Below are 15110 nucleotides of genomic sequence, written 5' to 3'. Positions count from 1 at the left end.
ATAAAATGGCAAGGTCCAATGGCCGTAGCACAGTAAAGACCTCCAGAACACCTCAAAAACACTGTGGCAACCATCCACATCTTTTTTTTTTCTTAATGTTTAGTAGTAAGAAATCAAAAAAAAAAACTTTTGTCAACTTTTTTTTTTTTTAAATGTATATTTTCAAGAAAAAACATGAAGCAACTGGCTCAGTTTTATTTAAAACAAATAGTTTAGCTATATATTTTTACAGGTTTGATTACTTGACAATTATTTTCAAATGACAGCTTTTTATCCTCTAAAATTACTATGTATGTTTATATATAATAATCACGATATACCGTAATAATTAATGGAATGATTGGCTTTAATTGGTTTACTCTCTGTCTGTTCTTTTTTTCTTATTTTTACAATCACAAGAATATGTGTTCCATCAATGCATATGAATTATGAGTACATTTAAAAGCCAGATCTTTTACAGATAGTCCATCTCTGCTGTCTCAAGATGTTTCGTGATGTGGTCCAGTATATATTTTTCATTCGCTGCTTCTTTCAAGTAAAAGTGAGATCCGGGAAGCATCTGCACAGTGAATTCACCACTCGTCATGTTCTTCCAAGCTGTAAAGCAAAAGAGACACAATACAAGACTTAGACATTAATCTAAAGCTTGTAGAAAGATATTAAAATTATAACCTGATTATTATAATGTTAAAAAAGTAACCAATTTGTTCCAAGATTTATAAAACCCAAACCATGCTGTTGCAACCTTGTTTTAGTTTGTAAAAACTGAACCATTTGCCCGTCAGACTTGCCTTGTAAGTCATGGGGTGCATCTTCTTTTCCGTCAAAGCATGATACTGGACATGACAGGAAAGGTGTTGATGGTTTGCTGCACCTGCCGAACATATTATATTATATACTAAAGATGTGGGTTCTCATGCTACATATGGCTCTAAGGAAAGACTTTGTCTGTTTAAAAAAAAAAAAACCTACCTATAGTTGTCCACTACACAGAGGTCTGCTTTCAGAGCAGGCAAGAAGAGTTTGGCGAGCTCAGCGTTGGCCAGTATCTCTGGTGGTGTGCCCCCGATGGAAGTTACCCACATAAGAAACTCTTGATCTGACAAATTACTTCTTTTTGGCGCCTGCAGTCTCATCTCAGACTAACAGAAAATGTTGTTTTAGTACATAAATATACATTTAAATATTATAAACAAAAGTATAACCTTTATTAATAAATAAAAAAATCCTACATTTGCAACAAAACAAATCTTTATGTATGTTTTTATGTGGCAAATAGTTCTGGAGGTTTTCTCATAATTTTCTGTTCCATTCACAATGGACAAAAAAGATCACGCTTACATATGGTGCAGAGGCTCCAGAGAGAAACATGTGGATCGGCTCAAGGTTGTAGACTTTCTTTACATGCTCGGCAAAGGCAAAGCAGGTCATAGCTCCAAAACTACAGAAAAATAAATTAATTATTATTATATATATATTTACTTTAATATGCTGTCCCTGTCGTGACCCTAAACATCAGGATCAGGACATTATATACCTTTTTAAAATCTGTCACCATTTCCTGTCTCACCTACCTATGTCCGAAGAGTGCAAATGGCTTTTCTTTGAGTTGTGGAAGTATCACACCTATGACCTCATCAATGATTTCCTGCATATTTTGGAAATATGGTTCTTTGGTTCTGCCTTCTCTTCCTGGCAGTCTAACTGAGTACACTGAAAATATATGAACAATTCAATTCAATTAGGTTAAAGGGATAGTTCACCCCAAAAAAATTAATTCTGTCATCATTTACTTACCCTCATGTTGTTCCAAACCTGTAAGACTTTGTTCATCTCGAGTTCATCAGAACGTTCATCAATATTTTTAATGAAATCTGAGTGATTTCTGTACATTAACAGTCCACAAAACTACCACTTTGACTTTCTAAAAGTTCATAAAGAGATCGTAAAACTAATCCATATGGATTAAGCGGTTTGATTCTCATTGGTTCTTGTGGAAGCTCATGTGCTGCGCAAAAGGAGAATGAACCTCATTGGTTTATTGTTAAAGCGCAAATGTGCTGTGTAACATGAGTAACACAAGACTCATTGGTTCTTGTGGAAGCGCAAACGTGTTGTGCAACATAAGAATTAACCTCATTGGCTTATTGTGGAAGCTCAAATGTGCTGTGTAACACAAGAATGAACCTCATTGGTTCTTGAGGAAGCTGAAATGTGCTGTGTAACACAAGAATGAACCTCATTGGTTCTTGAGGAAGCTCAAACGGGCTGTGTAACATGAGAATTAACCTCATTGGTTCTCGCAGAAGCTCAAGCTTGCTGCGTAACACACGAGAATTAACCTCATTGGTTCTTGCGGAAGCCCAAACGTGCTGCGTAACACAAGAATGAACCTCATTGATCATTGCTGAAGCTCAAACGTGCTGCATAACATGAGAATAAACCTCATTGATCATTGCTGAAGCTCAAACGTGCTGTGTAACACATGAGAATGAACCTCATTGGTTCTTGAGGAAGCTCAAACGTGCCGTGTAACACATGAGAATGAACCTCGTTGGTTCTTGAGGAAGCTCAAATGTGCTGTGTAACACAAGAATGAACCTCACTGGTTCGTGCTGAAGCTTAAACGTGCTGTGTTACATGAGAATTAACCTCATTGATCATTGCTGAAGCTCAAACGTGCTGAATAACAAGAGAATTAACCTCATTGGTTCTTGAGGAAGCCCAAACATGCTGTGTAACACAAGAATGAACCTCATTGATCCTTGCTGAAGCTCAAACGTACTGCGTAACACACAAGAACGAACCTAATTAGTTATTCCAGAAGCTCAAATGTGCTGCGTAACACAAGATTTAACCTCACTGGTTCTCGCCCGTTAAGCGAACAAACTTGAGTTTCCGTTTACTAGGGCTGGGACAATAAATCAATGTAATAATTCTCTCTCAAATTGATAAAGCCGCCAATGTCCCATGTGGCACTGACATCTTGCAACAGATTTCTATCTGGATACTTTAGATTGGCCGTGTTCCCCATGTCTCACCTGGTTGTCCAATGACGGCAACAAATGCCCATCGACATTGCTCAAAACGTTGCCCCCATGTATCATCAACTTTAAAGTTCCGCATAATTAAGGGCGTGGCCACTTGAGTGACAGGTGGATTGCCGCTGATGTCACTACTAGCCGTTTATCTCCTCCACCCATGTCCCACGTCTTTGCCCATTTCCGGTTATACGGGAGTGATGCGCTGGCAAGTTGGGGATGGCCGGCTCCGCCCACTTTGGGCTTTAAAAATGCTCCTCAGAAACCTACGGGTGATGTCACAGACTATGTTTTTTAACCACACGCTCAAATGCTCACAAGTGGAGAGCTGAAGAGCACTTGCGCATTCGGCTGTGGCCCTGTCCCAAATCCGACAGTCAAAGCGGCATTAAGTCACGATTGCGGACTCGTAAGAAGAGACCGCGAGTGTTTAGGGTGTCACTTGGGACAGGGCAGGGAATTGGAATTTTTAAAGCACACAGCATTATCTGCTGTTAAAAATTAAGCTCAGAATCGATTGGAGAGCATCGTTATGCATACTGAAAATATCAATCCAGAATCTTTTGAAGAATCGCGATGCATCAATTTACTGTCCCAGCCCTATCGTTTACCACAGCTGATGAGTGAGTTGATGAATGTTTTTATGTAAATAAAAACTTACATTTAATTTTCACTAAACAGCTTAATTCATATGGATTGTTTTACAATCTATTTATGAACTTTTTGAAGCATCAAAGTGGTAGTTGCGTTGACTGTCAATGGAGGGACAGAGAGCTCTCAGATTTCATTAAAAATATCTTCATTTGTGTTCCAAAGATAACTAAAGTCTTATGGGTTTGGAACGACAAATTTGAGTATATGATTAAACTATGTTAATTTTTAGGTGAACTAACCCTTTAAAGCAGGCTATATGTACTGTAAAATGTTATATTGGTGCATGTGCATATCTATTATACATTCACTCTTACCTTCAATAGAGCTGTTGAGAGCTTTAGCCCAGCGAGCATAGTGGATAGAGCCTCCACCTGCCCAGGGAAAACAGATGAGACGGACAGAAGCATCCGGGCACTTGTTGAAACAGCTTATGATTTTATCCATCCCTCTGAAACATAATGGCATGCATTAGGAATAATTCATCCTAGACAAAACTGTCAACAAATAAAACACATATAAAACTAAGACTAAAGATAACTGATCAGTGTCTGGACTGATGGCAAATATGGAAGATTCAAAAACATGAAACAAGTTATTGACCAAGAACAGACCCTGCATTACACTTGTTTACCTGGGCACTGTGGGCAGTAGAATAGGCTACTTGACATGATGCTACAAAATGTTTACATAAAGTTTGAGTTATTGATCTAAATACTAGCTGCAACATGGATATGGTAAGCGGTTGATTTGTTCCCAAATGTTGTAATCTTTCATATTTAAATGAATGACTCTTTATTTGATCGATCATAGGACAAAATACTTAGTTAATTTACTGTTCTTACGTTTATAGTGCAGAATACATCCTAGTACAATCTTCTTCTCTGGTAATGACATTCATGTCAAGCGCACTGGTGCGCCATCTGTAGACCGCATAGTTAAACTGATAATATTCAAAGATTTTTTTTTTTCTGTCTTTTTTCTTCCTACATTTAGTTTTTTTATATGTATTTAAAATGTAAAAACAAAAAGAAAAGAAAAAGATTACCACAATGATGAACAGAGAAAGCACAGTTGAAAATAAATAGGATCAAAACAGGAACAACAGCCACGCAACTAAAAATAGACGGCATTTAAAATCATTTGATATAGAGGAACATAAAACTTAAGTCTTTTTTTAATACTTTGAAACTTAAAATACTTTATAAGTAAATATTACAACTTTAAAAATTTACACAAAATTCTTTTTCATAAAAACTGCTTCACAATAAAAACATTTTAGAGAGTTAGTTTTGTATCTATGCTCTTAAACAAATTAACAGTAAAAGGGGCATTAAATCAAAGCATTAAATCATCATTAAATAGGCTACATGATTGTCTAGGAAGTGACGGTGTTTCCTGCGTTTGGTATTTCCTGTGGGTCTCCCTGATTCGGTGTTGCCATGTATGCGTATTTTAAGCATTTTAATGTAACCTTTCGCTTGTTGCTTTTAAAGGTCGCTTGTTATGAATTGGCGATTAGGGTTTGGTGGCTTATTTCCATAACACAGTTATGCAAAAAAGAAAAACTTGTTTAGGCTGATTTTGGAGATGAAAGAAGTTTATTCCGAGTTACTTTTATCATGCTAGCTTGCTTGTTTTATACATGTTCTGGCAACATAATCTGACTGCACAGAGATGGTAAACCGGTAACACACCGGACAGAGTCGATGAGACGTCAACAGCCGCTGGCAAACTCGGTCTAAGCGACTGGGATAAAAGACACCATTTCGCCTCAGCGATGGATATTAAGCTATAAGCGTCATATATGTGTGTATATCTTTAAATTATAAGATATTGTCACTTTAGAAGACACACTGCGAAGGGTTCGAAGCTTCTGACAAACTATTCGCGACGGCTGTTAAAAATATTTTCTTCGGAGTCTTGGCTTGTCAGCTGGTAGCAATTACGGATCTACGACATACGGAAAGAGACACGGGGGTAGTTCGTGACTTTTGGTTGATTGACTCTGTGCTGGTTGGGTGGACCTCCGACCAGAGCACAGCCTCCGAGCGGCCCGCTTCAACACCCGCGGTAGGTGTCGGATTGTAGGTCGTTTTACGGAGGATATTCAGCGGCTTTAAACAAACACCCTCCAGCCGGCATTTGATCCCCCGGAGCCGGCTAGAATCCGGACAGAGACCTCATGAATGGAAATCGGAACTACAGGTAACGTTACGTAGCTCTTGATATTTTCAGAGCGATTTAGGATTCTTGTCTATTCCGTACTATGACGTATTGCCTCGGTGTAACTTCGTTACGTTCACCGTCAGCACAAAACATTCATAGCTTATGAAAAGTCCTTGGTCAACTGCTTCTCAAGGTATGAATAAGCTTTTGAAATTGAGCCATTTACTGCTCATGCACGTTTGGGCGTAGCAACCACATTTTTGTGAGAGTTTGGTTAGGGTTTTTTTGTTTTTTGGGGGCGATAATACGCCATGTGTGGAAGATCCTCCTGACTCACTTGCTCTTTTAACGTCACGCACTTGTGGCACAGCTGTCACGCACAGGTGCTGCGTGCGTCAGGTGCGTCAGTCTTCGCGGAGCGGGGGAGGGGCACGTTTCTGATTGCCCGTTGCTATAACGACCATAACGACTGACTGAATCACCGCTTTATCAATCTGAATGATCTCGTGTAGGATTTTTAGTTGGAAATCATTCTAAAGTAAAGTTTATTTATTGAAGATACCTCAGAATATATAGTGCCGATATAGTGTATAAATCTAAAGTGCTTCAGGTGAAAATTTTCTATTCAAAATAAGTTAATTTAAAGGGGTACTTCAGCGCTGGGAAAACTGTATTTAAACTGGGTCAATATTGTAGTAGAAATGTGAAATATATTTTTTTAATTTGGTGCTTTCTAGAAGAAGAAAAATAAGTTTTATTTATATAGTGCATTTCCATAGTTCAAGGTCGCTTTCTAGACTGAGAAAAGACGGAAATGTATTTTTGTCTCATGGGGATGAAAGACAACAATTCCCAGAATGCTTCACTGCCCTACGAGGCCACTCCCAAATCCACAGCTACTAGATTACTGGATCACTTTCACTTTCCCACCGCGACCGCAATCATTTTCATAAAATCAGTTAAGTTAGAGAACAGACACTACAATTAAAAACTGAACGTGTCCAATATAATGTGATTTAGCCGCTGAGGGAGTGTGTCACAGCACAAATGCTGCAGGACATTTACATTTAATCATTTAGCAGACGCTTTTATCCAAAGCGAATTACAAAAAAAGCTGTAAGAGACCAACAACCTGTAAGAGCTGTAAGAAGTCTCAATTAATTAGCACCGTATACAATTTATTAATTTATTTATTTTTTATAGCCATCTACAATATCCATCTACAACAAAAACTCACGTACGCAAAATACAGAACACTGGATTTTGATAGCCATGATAACAACCCATTGGGACTAAGGCTGTTGCCCCAGCTGTTGTCGTTAATGCAGATTCAGTGGCCCAATGTGACCAGTGGCAGGAGTCAAATTACATACATTTGTGATGAGCTGGATGATCTCTGGTGATGAGCTCTGAGGTAAACGCGACTGCACTACTTTGGAAGCTTAACTTTCATAGGAATTAATTTGAGAAGTTAAAACACTTTGCTCCTCCAGCCGCCGTTTACATGAATGCCTGAGGCTGCAGCTGTGAGTTGAGTTGTGAGTGCGATCTCCCATCCCCCATACTCGGGTTGAAAACATGTGGAAATGGCTCCCTCTGCTGGCTATAGTCTTTAGCCTCTGGCCAAAAAAGCCATATGCTAATCGCTGAAGCTTAAGTTTATCAGTCGGTGACCGTATTTCTTTATTATGTATGAAATCATTATTTAATAAGATTTCTCGTTTATTACAAAGGTTATCTTGGACCTCCTTACTGCAGCTATCCATGCCATTTGTCACCTTTTTGTCACCTCTGAAACATGGCTTAGTTGTACTATTATTTTTCCACGCTGGAAAATGATAAAAGGATATTTCGTTCTTAAGCTTTATGCCACTTCTATCGTGAGAATGACTATTGCAGTTTATAACAGCAGGTAGACGGCATCTTGAACATTGCGTTCTTCCCTCCATGCAAATAAGAAGTCTGGCACCTGTTAGTGCCGCAGATTCCCAAAATGCTTTGCATTCACCACTGTGAATTAGTGTTGTCACAATACCAAAATTATGACTTCGATACGATACCAGACTAAAATACCTGAGAATATGCGGGTGCGTGTCAACTCGCTGTCGGTCGGAGAGGAGAGCGCAGCTGGTATCGATACTGTAGAAACTGAGAATCGTATCGTTTCATATATTCCAGTATCACATATCCAAATATCGATATTTTTGACAACACTACTGTGAATACATCATGGTGATGACACATAAGCGATCTCTATAAAAATTATAGAATTAACATTACTGTAGTATGAAGCAGAGAAGGAGCGAGTGTTGTGGAGTAGGGGTGTCCATGGTTAACCGATTGACCGATTAACCGTTAAAAATTGCGTAACCGAGTGAAACATTTTGCTCGGTTAAGTGGCGTCAATGACGTTCTTTGAATTTAGTTGTAATATATTTTTGCACCACTAGAGACCGCCAGAGTGCTCCCAGACATTTGTAATATCCACAAGAAGAAGTCATGACCAGCTTTGAGCTTTCTAAGCGGGCAAAGAAAGTGTGGGAGCACTTTAAAAATGAGAGTGACGGGGCAAAATGCAAGTATTGCAATGCAGTGCTTACCGCATTTTTCTGGCTATAAGTCGCATCAGTCAAAAAATGCGTCATCAAGAGAAAAATAACATCAGTCGCTCTGGACTATAAGTCGCATTAGGGCAGAAGCAGAGCGGGAGCCGCGCGCGCTGTACATAACGGTTCAGAAGAAAGAAAGTTTGAAGTGAGAAACTTGTGAATGACTAGAGAAAAGCAGACGTTACTTTAACTGTAATGAAGAGAACAAAAAAGCTAATCGTGGACTGAAAGCAAGATGGCCAGAGCTGAAGGGACGAGTCCACAGATGCTTGAACTCTGCCGGGAGAGGCTCAGCCGCGCGAGTCAAACGCTGTGTGAATCATTCTCGGCTGCATATTTTGCTACATGCCCTAATCATGCAGGCGCCCTCGCGGCCACTTGCATTGCTCGTGAACTGGAGCGCATCTCATCCTAATTTAACGAAACTCAGCGTACGCCTCGCAGACATGAAATATATCTTAAGAAAACTTGAAATGTCTTTTAACAATTTAAAACGAAAAGAAATAGGCTACTCTCTGATTATGTAATCCATGATGTGCATTTCTCTCTATAGGCGCGTTCACTACGGAGATGGCGGTCGTCAAATTAATAAACTAAAAATAATAACCCTGACGCACACTATGGTTAACCGAGTATTAACCGCTAAGGGCCTCGGTTAACGGTTAATGAAAAACTTGAAAACGTGCAGCCCTATTGTGGAGCTGAGCAAGGCTGCTGGAGCGATTGTCAATGAGACGAACAACACACAACTTTTATTACGACGGGACACAGTCGCCTACGCAATTTCCGCTTTTCTGGTCACAAGTAAGAGTTAGCGTAGCTGTGTTTATCATATTAGATACATTTAAGTGTGTTTAAAATGATGTTATGACGTTACTCTGTGCGTTCGCTCAGCGGCTGCTGTGACACTTGTTCACACTGCAAAGAGTAAAGCGCTTCTGCAGAATAAAACCAGAAACCGAGGGTAACACAGATATGACGCAATCGACACACGACTTCCTCAGATGTCCCGGCTCCTTGGTTACAATAGCATTTTTCTCACAATTTACAAATAGTTGGAAACATTTGGGATATTGTAAGAACTCAACTGAACAAAATATATAACACCGGCCTAGTGGTTTTTGGATATTTTACTGCATGCACCTTTAATGGTTTTAATGAGGGAAAGAACTACAGTTCCATGAAGTATTACGAATGGCATAATCAAATTAAAAATGGAGAAATAGAAAACTACTTATTTACAAAAGGTTGATAATATGTATAAAATGTTTTACCTTTTGCAAATTATGCAATAAAAGATATATTATTTTTTATTTAAAAAAATATGAATAAATATATATGTTGTTAAGTATTTCTGTAACATTCCATTCACATTCATGTTGTTACAAATAATACTGACAGAAAGTGTGAGATTTAATGTTAATTGGCAAATGTTATATTCGTTTTAAACCTATTATTTTAGAAATATTAAGTCCTATTTGTTTTTGTTTTTTCAGAGAAACACGTTTCACTTTAAGGCCTTGTATTAAATGGTTATTTTTATTTGACCTGTGAACAATGTATAGCTGTTCACATGTAGTTTTTAAATGTGTTGTTTAATGTGGCCAATATTAGATTCCAGTGTGAACAGATCATGCTCCTAGATTGTGTATGTGCAAAAGAACTCGCGCAACAAGCTGTCATACGGAAGTAAACATGTGAACATTAAAGTTAGCTATTACTCATTTATTTAAAGTGTGATCTGCCACCGAAACCAGATCATTTAAGTGCAGGTAATATAAAAAACAAAGACGAGGATGCAGATGCGGAAAAAGAGCAGAGTTCTGAAACATTTATGATACAAGCCCTCGTGTTTTGCTTATAGAGCTGTCAATGTAAAAGTTACAAGTTCTGACACATCACTGTTCTTCCACTGGTATACCTTTTTCAACTGTCTTGATAACTTTGGACATTTCATAATATCTTTGAAAATACTCCTATGAGTGCAGAATTGTCTGACCTTTACTGGATTTAAGACAACATATGGAAGTGGCCCAAATCAGAAAAGATCAGATTCCATGTGTTTTGTGCTTTACACATCACATTCTGTCATGAGAAAAACATCGGATTTGAGTTTTGGGCCACGTTTACCTGGAGTCTGACCATGGACTAACCGGCCTGGCTGTCAGTCTGTCATAAATAGATGATAATTTGTTGTTGAGTGCAAAACTGTCTGACTGAACCGTAACACAGCTTTAAATTATTTTGCTTGAATAATGAAATGATGAGAGAGGAGATGTCTCATTCTCTAAATGAGTGAAACACTTGTAAATGTGCCAGTCACCTATTTGTCTATGAAGTGAGCGTTACACTCCAAGCAACACAATAGGCTTTCAAACTGAGCTGAGCTGTGTTACTACATCAGTGTCAAACCCTCAGTTTCCTCTTAATCTGTGATGTCAAGAAACTCCTATATTTAGCACACTTTCTCTGGGATTTCAGCTAAAGTGAGAAAAACACTCATGCACCCATGAATGTGTGTGTGAACAATACAATCAAGTCTTTGATGGTCAGATTTGTGCTCAAACATTATGGAGTAAACGTTCATGTGTGCTCTGAGTTCAATCGTACCTGTGCCTAAATATAGAAACAGCTGTTTTTCCTTTAATTGGTTGTTAGTGTAGTCATGGTTGCCATGGCGAAAAGAAGCCACATGAGTGCCACCGGCATAGCAATGGCACACTGGGAAGTGTAAGAAGCAGTTGCAGTCGAATTCCCCTTCCACACCTCTCAGTTACAGTTTTGTTCTGTAAACCCCCTATAAAGCATCGGTACAACAGCAGTAACAGTCAAATGTATCAGTACTACTGTTACCAGTCAGTGCTAAAAAAAAACCTAAAGTACAGAGTATCGTGTTTATTCGGTACCCGCAGATAGATGCTAGACGTGTCGATGAACATGCACTGTATTGTGATCTTGGGCACTTTAAAATACGGTGAATAATTCCTTAATACAAAATATTTAGATAACATTTCCATTAATTGGTTAAGATATGCAAAACTGCATGTATGCTGCGTAAAAGAGGTATGTATACTTTGATTTTATCGAGTAGCTTGGATGCCAGCCGAACTCAGACCCGCCCACACATTTTTTAGGTCGGGCGGTTAGGTCTGGCCTCAATCCATAGAGGAGTAATTATCTCTGATAATTCGGACCAATGAAATCATCAGGGCTGGCTTTAGACGATGATGGACGTTCTCAGGAAAAAAAAAAGTTTGGGGGGTAAAATGAGTTATTTTGGCAAGGTTGCTGGCTAAAATTCGCACTCATGGGTCTATATATCACATAATAGTCGCTTAAACCCGCGGACATAGAAAACAACCAGTGGAAAAAAACCTGGCCCTGGCAACACAGTGCAGTCGAGTTCTGTTGACATTTGACAATGCGACGCTTCGTTGCTCTGATTGGTTGTAGGTCTATCTAATTGAGGTCTTTCCTGGTACGGTTGAAACACGGCTAGTAAACAAGCTCAACATGGATGAGAAGGAAAATGTACATTCACTCTCTGACAGTAGATGGTGCTTTTGGAACAGCAAATGCACATTTCGTGACCCGCCATCCTAGGATTATATGACATTCTTCTTTTAGAAAAATACAATCAGAGTTATATTAGAAACCAGGAAAAAACATTGAGCAGTGAACGAACAAGTCATAGAAGGAATTTTAATTCACAAATCACACAGATTTAATGTAGCAACGCTAACTGTAACCATGGTATTGTGACAGAAATATGTACAATATTATTATTAAATTGTTCAGGAACACTTTTCGATAAGGTTAATTTAGTCAATAGTTAAAGGGATACTTCACCGCTTTTTCATATTAAACTGTTATTCCCTTAACTAAAACGAGTTGATACATCCCTCTCTCGTCTGCGTGCGTGCACTTAATCGCTCTGACGTGCGGGGACGATCTGATAGCATTTAGCCCACTAAGCCCAGTTCATTCACTATGGTACCAAACAGAGATCAGGTTAGAAGTGACCAAACACCTCCACGTTTCCCCTATTTAAATACAGTTACACTGATAGCTGAACGATCAAGTATGGTGACACAAAATAAAACGTGGCGCTTTTCTTAGCGGGTTAAAATGGAACTATAATATATAGTTACTTCTAACTGAATAGCACTTCTGAGAGTACTTCGACTCAGCGCAGTAAAAAGCCCTGGCTGAAAAATCATCTCCCCCTCCCCCCTATTGACAGAAATGAGAGAGGGAGGGGGAGATGTGAGGGAGGATTTTTCAGCCGGGGCTTTTTACTGCATCCAGTAAAAAAAACCTGGGTGACTTGTGTTGCTAAATTACATGTAATTCATTTTTAAAACATTGTTTGGTAGACCAAATGCTGTATTACTTTTAAAGCTCTTTCTGGTTATGCTATGTTAGCCAATTGACAAAATATAGCGTTGTCTGATGGGTAAAGTAACTTGCCATGACTCCAAGACATTCAGTAAATTTAAATTTATTCATTTAGCAGAGGCTTTTGTCCAAAGTGATATTAAAATAGAGGTACGTACGCAATTCAGCATCACAGAGCCAACAATATTTGTATTGAACAATGCCAGGTTTATTAGAGAGAGACATTAGGAAACGAGAAAATAAAAAAGAGGATGTGTGTGTGTGTGGTCCAGGTAAACACTACGTTATGAGAATAAAATGTCCCCACAAAGACAACAATGTCTGAAATCCTTTTGATCCCCATGAGGAGAACAACTTCTAAATCAGACTAAATTATGTTTTTTGAAAATGTAAGAATGCAGAAAGTTTTCTGTGATGGTTAGGTTTAGAGGTAGATTTAGGGTTAGGTATAGAAAGTCTATATGTCTATGGAATGTCCCCATAAAACATGTGTGTGTGTGTGTGTGTGTGTGTGTGTGTGTGTGTGTGTGTGTGTGTGTGTGTGTGTGTGTGTGATTTAGGTTTAAAAAAAAGTAAATAAAAAACAAAAACAAATCCCATGTTTGCTCTTGAAAATATTTCAATATCCAAGTCGATTTCTTGATGTAAATCTTGGCCAACTGAATGTATTTGTTTTGCAGGTATAAATGGTATGTGTAAAAGCTGTGGTTATCTGTAATATGTGTGGTGTGAAGATGCTGAGTGTTGTGTTGTTTCCAGTGAGTAGGCATTTAGAGGAAATTTCCTGATCAGACCAATAACACCCCCTCTTTTTGAACAGCAATGTCAAGAAATGAATGCGTGATTGCAACGCTATTATTAATCAGATAATAATTAATTTCCATGAAATGTCAATGATGATAGATGAGAAATAACACTTATGTACATACAAATGTTGTCATGACTTGAGGTGACTTGAGTTTCGTCTGCATGCTTTTACACGTCATTTCTGGTGGGGGCTTGCTTGGGATTTCACTTTCAGTTTAGTGGTAATAACGAATGTTGAAAGTCTTACTAATAAATTACGTTTTGAGAACTGGTATTGATGGAAATCCCCTGTGATTTTCATGACAGGAGCCGTTGGGGCTGCGCCCCTGTTCTCCGTACCTCGGAGGCCAGGCTATGGCACCATGGGGAAGCCCATCAAGCTGCTGGCCAACTGCTTCCAGGTGGACATCCCCAAGATGGATGTCTACCTGTACGAGGTGGACATCAAGCCAGAAAAGTGTCCACGGCGTGTTAACAGGTGCCAAAGACTGAGAATATATTATTGACACTGTTTGTAATACTTATTTATTTTACAAAGCATATTTACAAAACTAAGACTCATGAATTAATCAATATGTCAGTCCCTCCAGGATTTCGTGATATATTTTTTTGTGATTTTTGCGATCAAAATTACTGATTTTGTGGTAATTTTCAGAAATTTGCGAAAAATGTAGCGAAAGTGAAAGAAATTAAATAATAATTTGGATACCACATTTACCATAATATGTATTATGTTAGATGCACAATAGTCATACACAACAATAGAACAAACAAAATGCACAAATCTTGTTTATTTTGGTATCTTACAAAAAGGGCTAGCCCAGTGGTGTACTATGTAGCTGTAATAACATGATTGCTTAGGGTGGGAAATTGCTGTGATTTACTTTTCTCAGATATAAGCAAGTCCCTAATATAAAAAGTTCTTAAATCATTAATTAATCAAGTAAACAATCATTAATAAAATAAGAACTAATAAACAAAAATAGGAGGACAAGTAAATACAACATAAAGATACAGATACAAACTTTTTTTAAGTCGTTTTTAAAAAAACAACAACATTTAAGTCAGGCTACTGGGTGTATTTTCCAGTGGTTGTTATTTGATGGATAACCTAGAGGCTATATTAGGTTGCTTTCACTTTAAAGATTACTGCATACAGTAATGCATGGACCCAAACCTATTCATTCAAGACACCGCCAAGACGGACATTTGGGCATAATCATGGGTGTATTTTTCAAGGGCATTAAGCCATGTAGAACAGATCTTTACACTCGCGAGCGCTGGCATTGGTCCGTGTGTTAGTAGGGAATTCAGTTTGTGGCATACAACGCTTTTATGAACTCTTTTTTTGTGTGTGTGTGTGTGTGTGTGTGTGTGTGTGTGTGTGTGTGTGTGTGTGTGTGTGTGTGTGTGTGTGTGTGTGTGTGTGTGTGTG

At 38.4% G+C, this 15110-nt stretch overlaps 2 protein-coding genes across 5 annotated transcripts in view; one reads left to right on the top strand and one right to left on the bottom strand.

Annotated features, from left to right (window-relative positions):
* Positions 1–180: 180 nt before the first annotated feature.
* olah (oleoyl-ACP hydrolase) lies at positions 181–4600 on the bottom strand. 3 transcript variants are annotated; one of them, XM_067425649.1, is made up of 7 exons: positions 4538–4600; positions 4010–4143; positions 1575–1713; positions 1342–1441; positions 973–1142; positions 792–874; positions 181–597 (listed from the first exon to the last, which is right to left on the bottom strand). In XM_067425649.1, exons 2-7 carry the CDS (start codon positions 4137–4139, stop codon positions 455–457), a joined length of 765 nt encoding a protein of 254 aa, XP_067281750.1. In that variant the 5' UTR covers positions 4140–4143; positions 4538–4600; the 3' UTR covers positions 181–454. The 3 variants fall into 3 exon arrangements, with proteins under 3 accessions (XP_067281750.1, XP_067281749.1, XP_067281751.1); XM_067425648.1 differs by lacking the exon at positions 4538–4600 and adding an exon at positions 4307–4520; XM_067425650.1 differs by lacking the exon at positions 4538–4600 and adding an exon at positions 4327–4520.
* Positions 4601–5384: 784 nt separating this feature from the next.
* The window catches only part of ago3b (argonaute RISC catalytic component 3b), a 31528-nt gene continuing 21802 nt past the window's right edge, over positions 5385–15110 (top strand). For both annotated transcript variants that reach the window (XM_067424983.1, XM_067424982.1), the window contains exons 1-2: positions 5385–5900; positions 13982–14153. In XM_067424983.1, coding sequence (XP_067281084.1) covers positions 5882–5900; positions 13982–14153 — 191 coding nt within the window. In that variant the 5' untranslated portion in view covers positions 5385–5881. The remainder of the gene's footprint in view (positions 5901–13981; positions 14154–15110) is intronic.

The sequence above is a fragment of the Pseudorasbora parva genome, chromosome 19 (genome assembly GCF_024679245.1).
Source record: "Pseudorasbora parva isolate DD20220531a chromosome 19, ASM2467924v1, whole genome shotgun sequence".
Taxonomy (NCBI): Eukaryota; Metazoa; Chordata; class Actinopteri; order Cypriniformes; family Gobionidae; genus Pseudorasbora; species Pseudorasbora parva.
The sequence above is the reverse complement of the archived record's forward strand: the minus strand, read 5'-3'. Positions and strand labels throughout refer to the sequence as shown.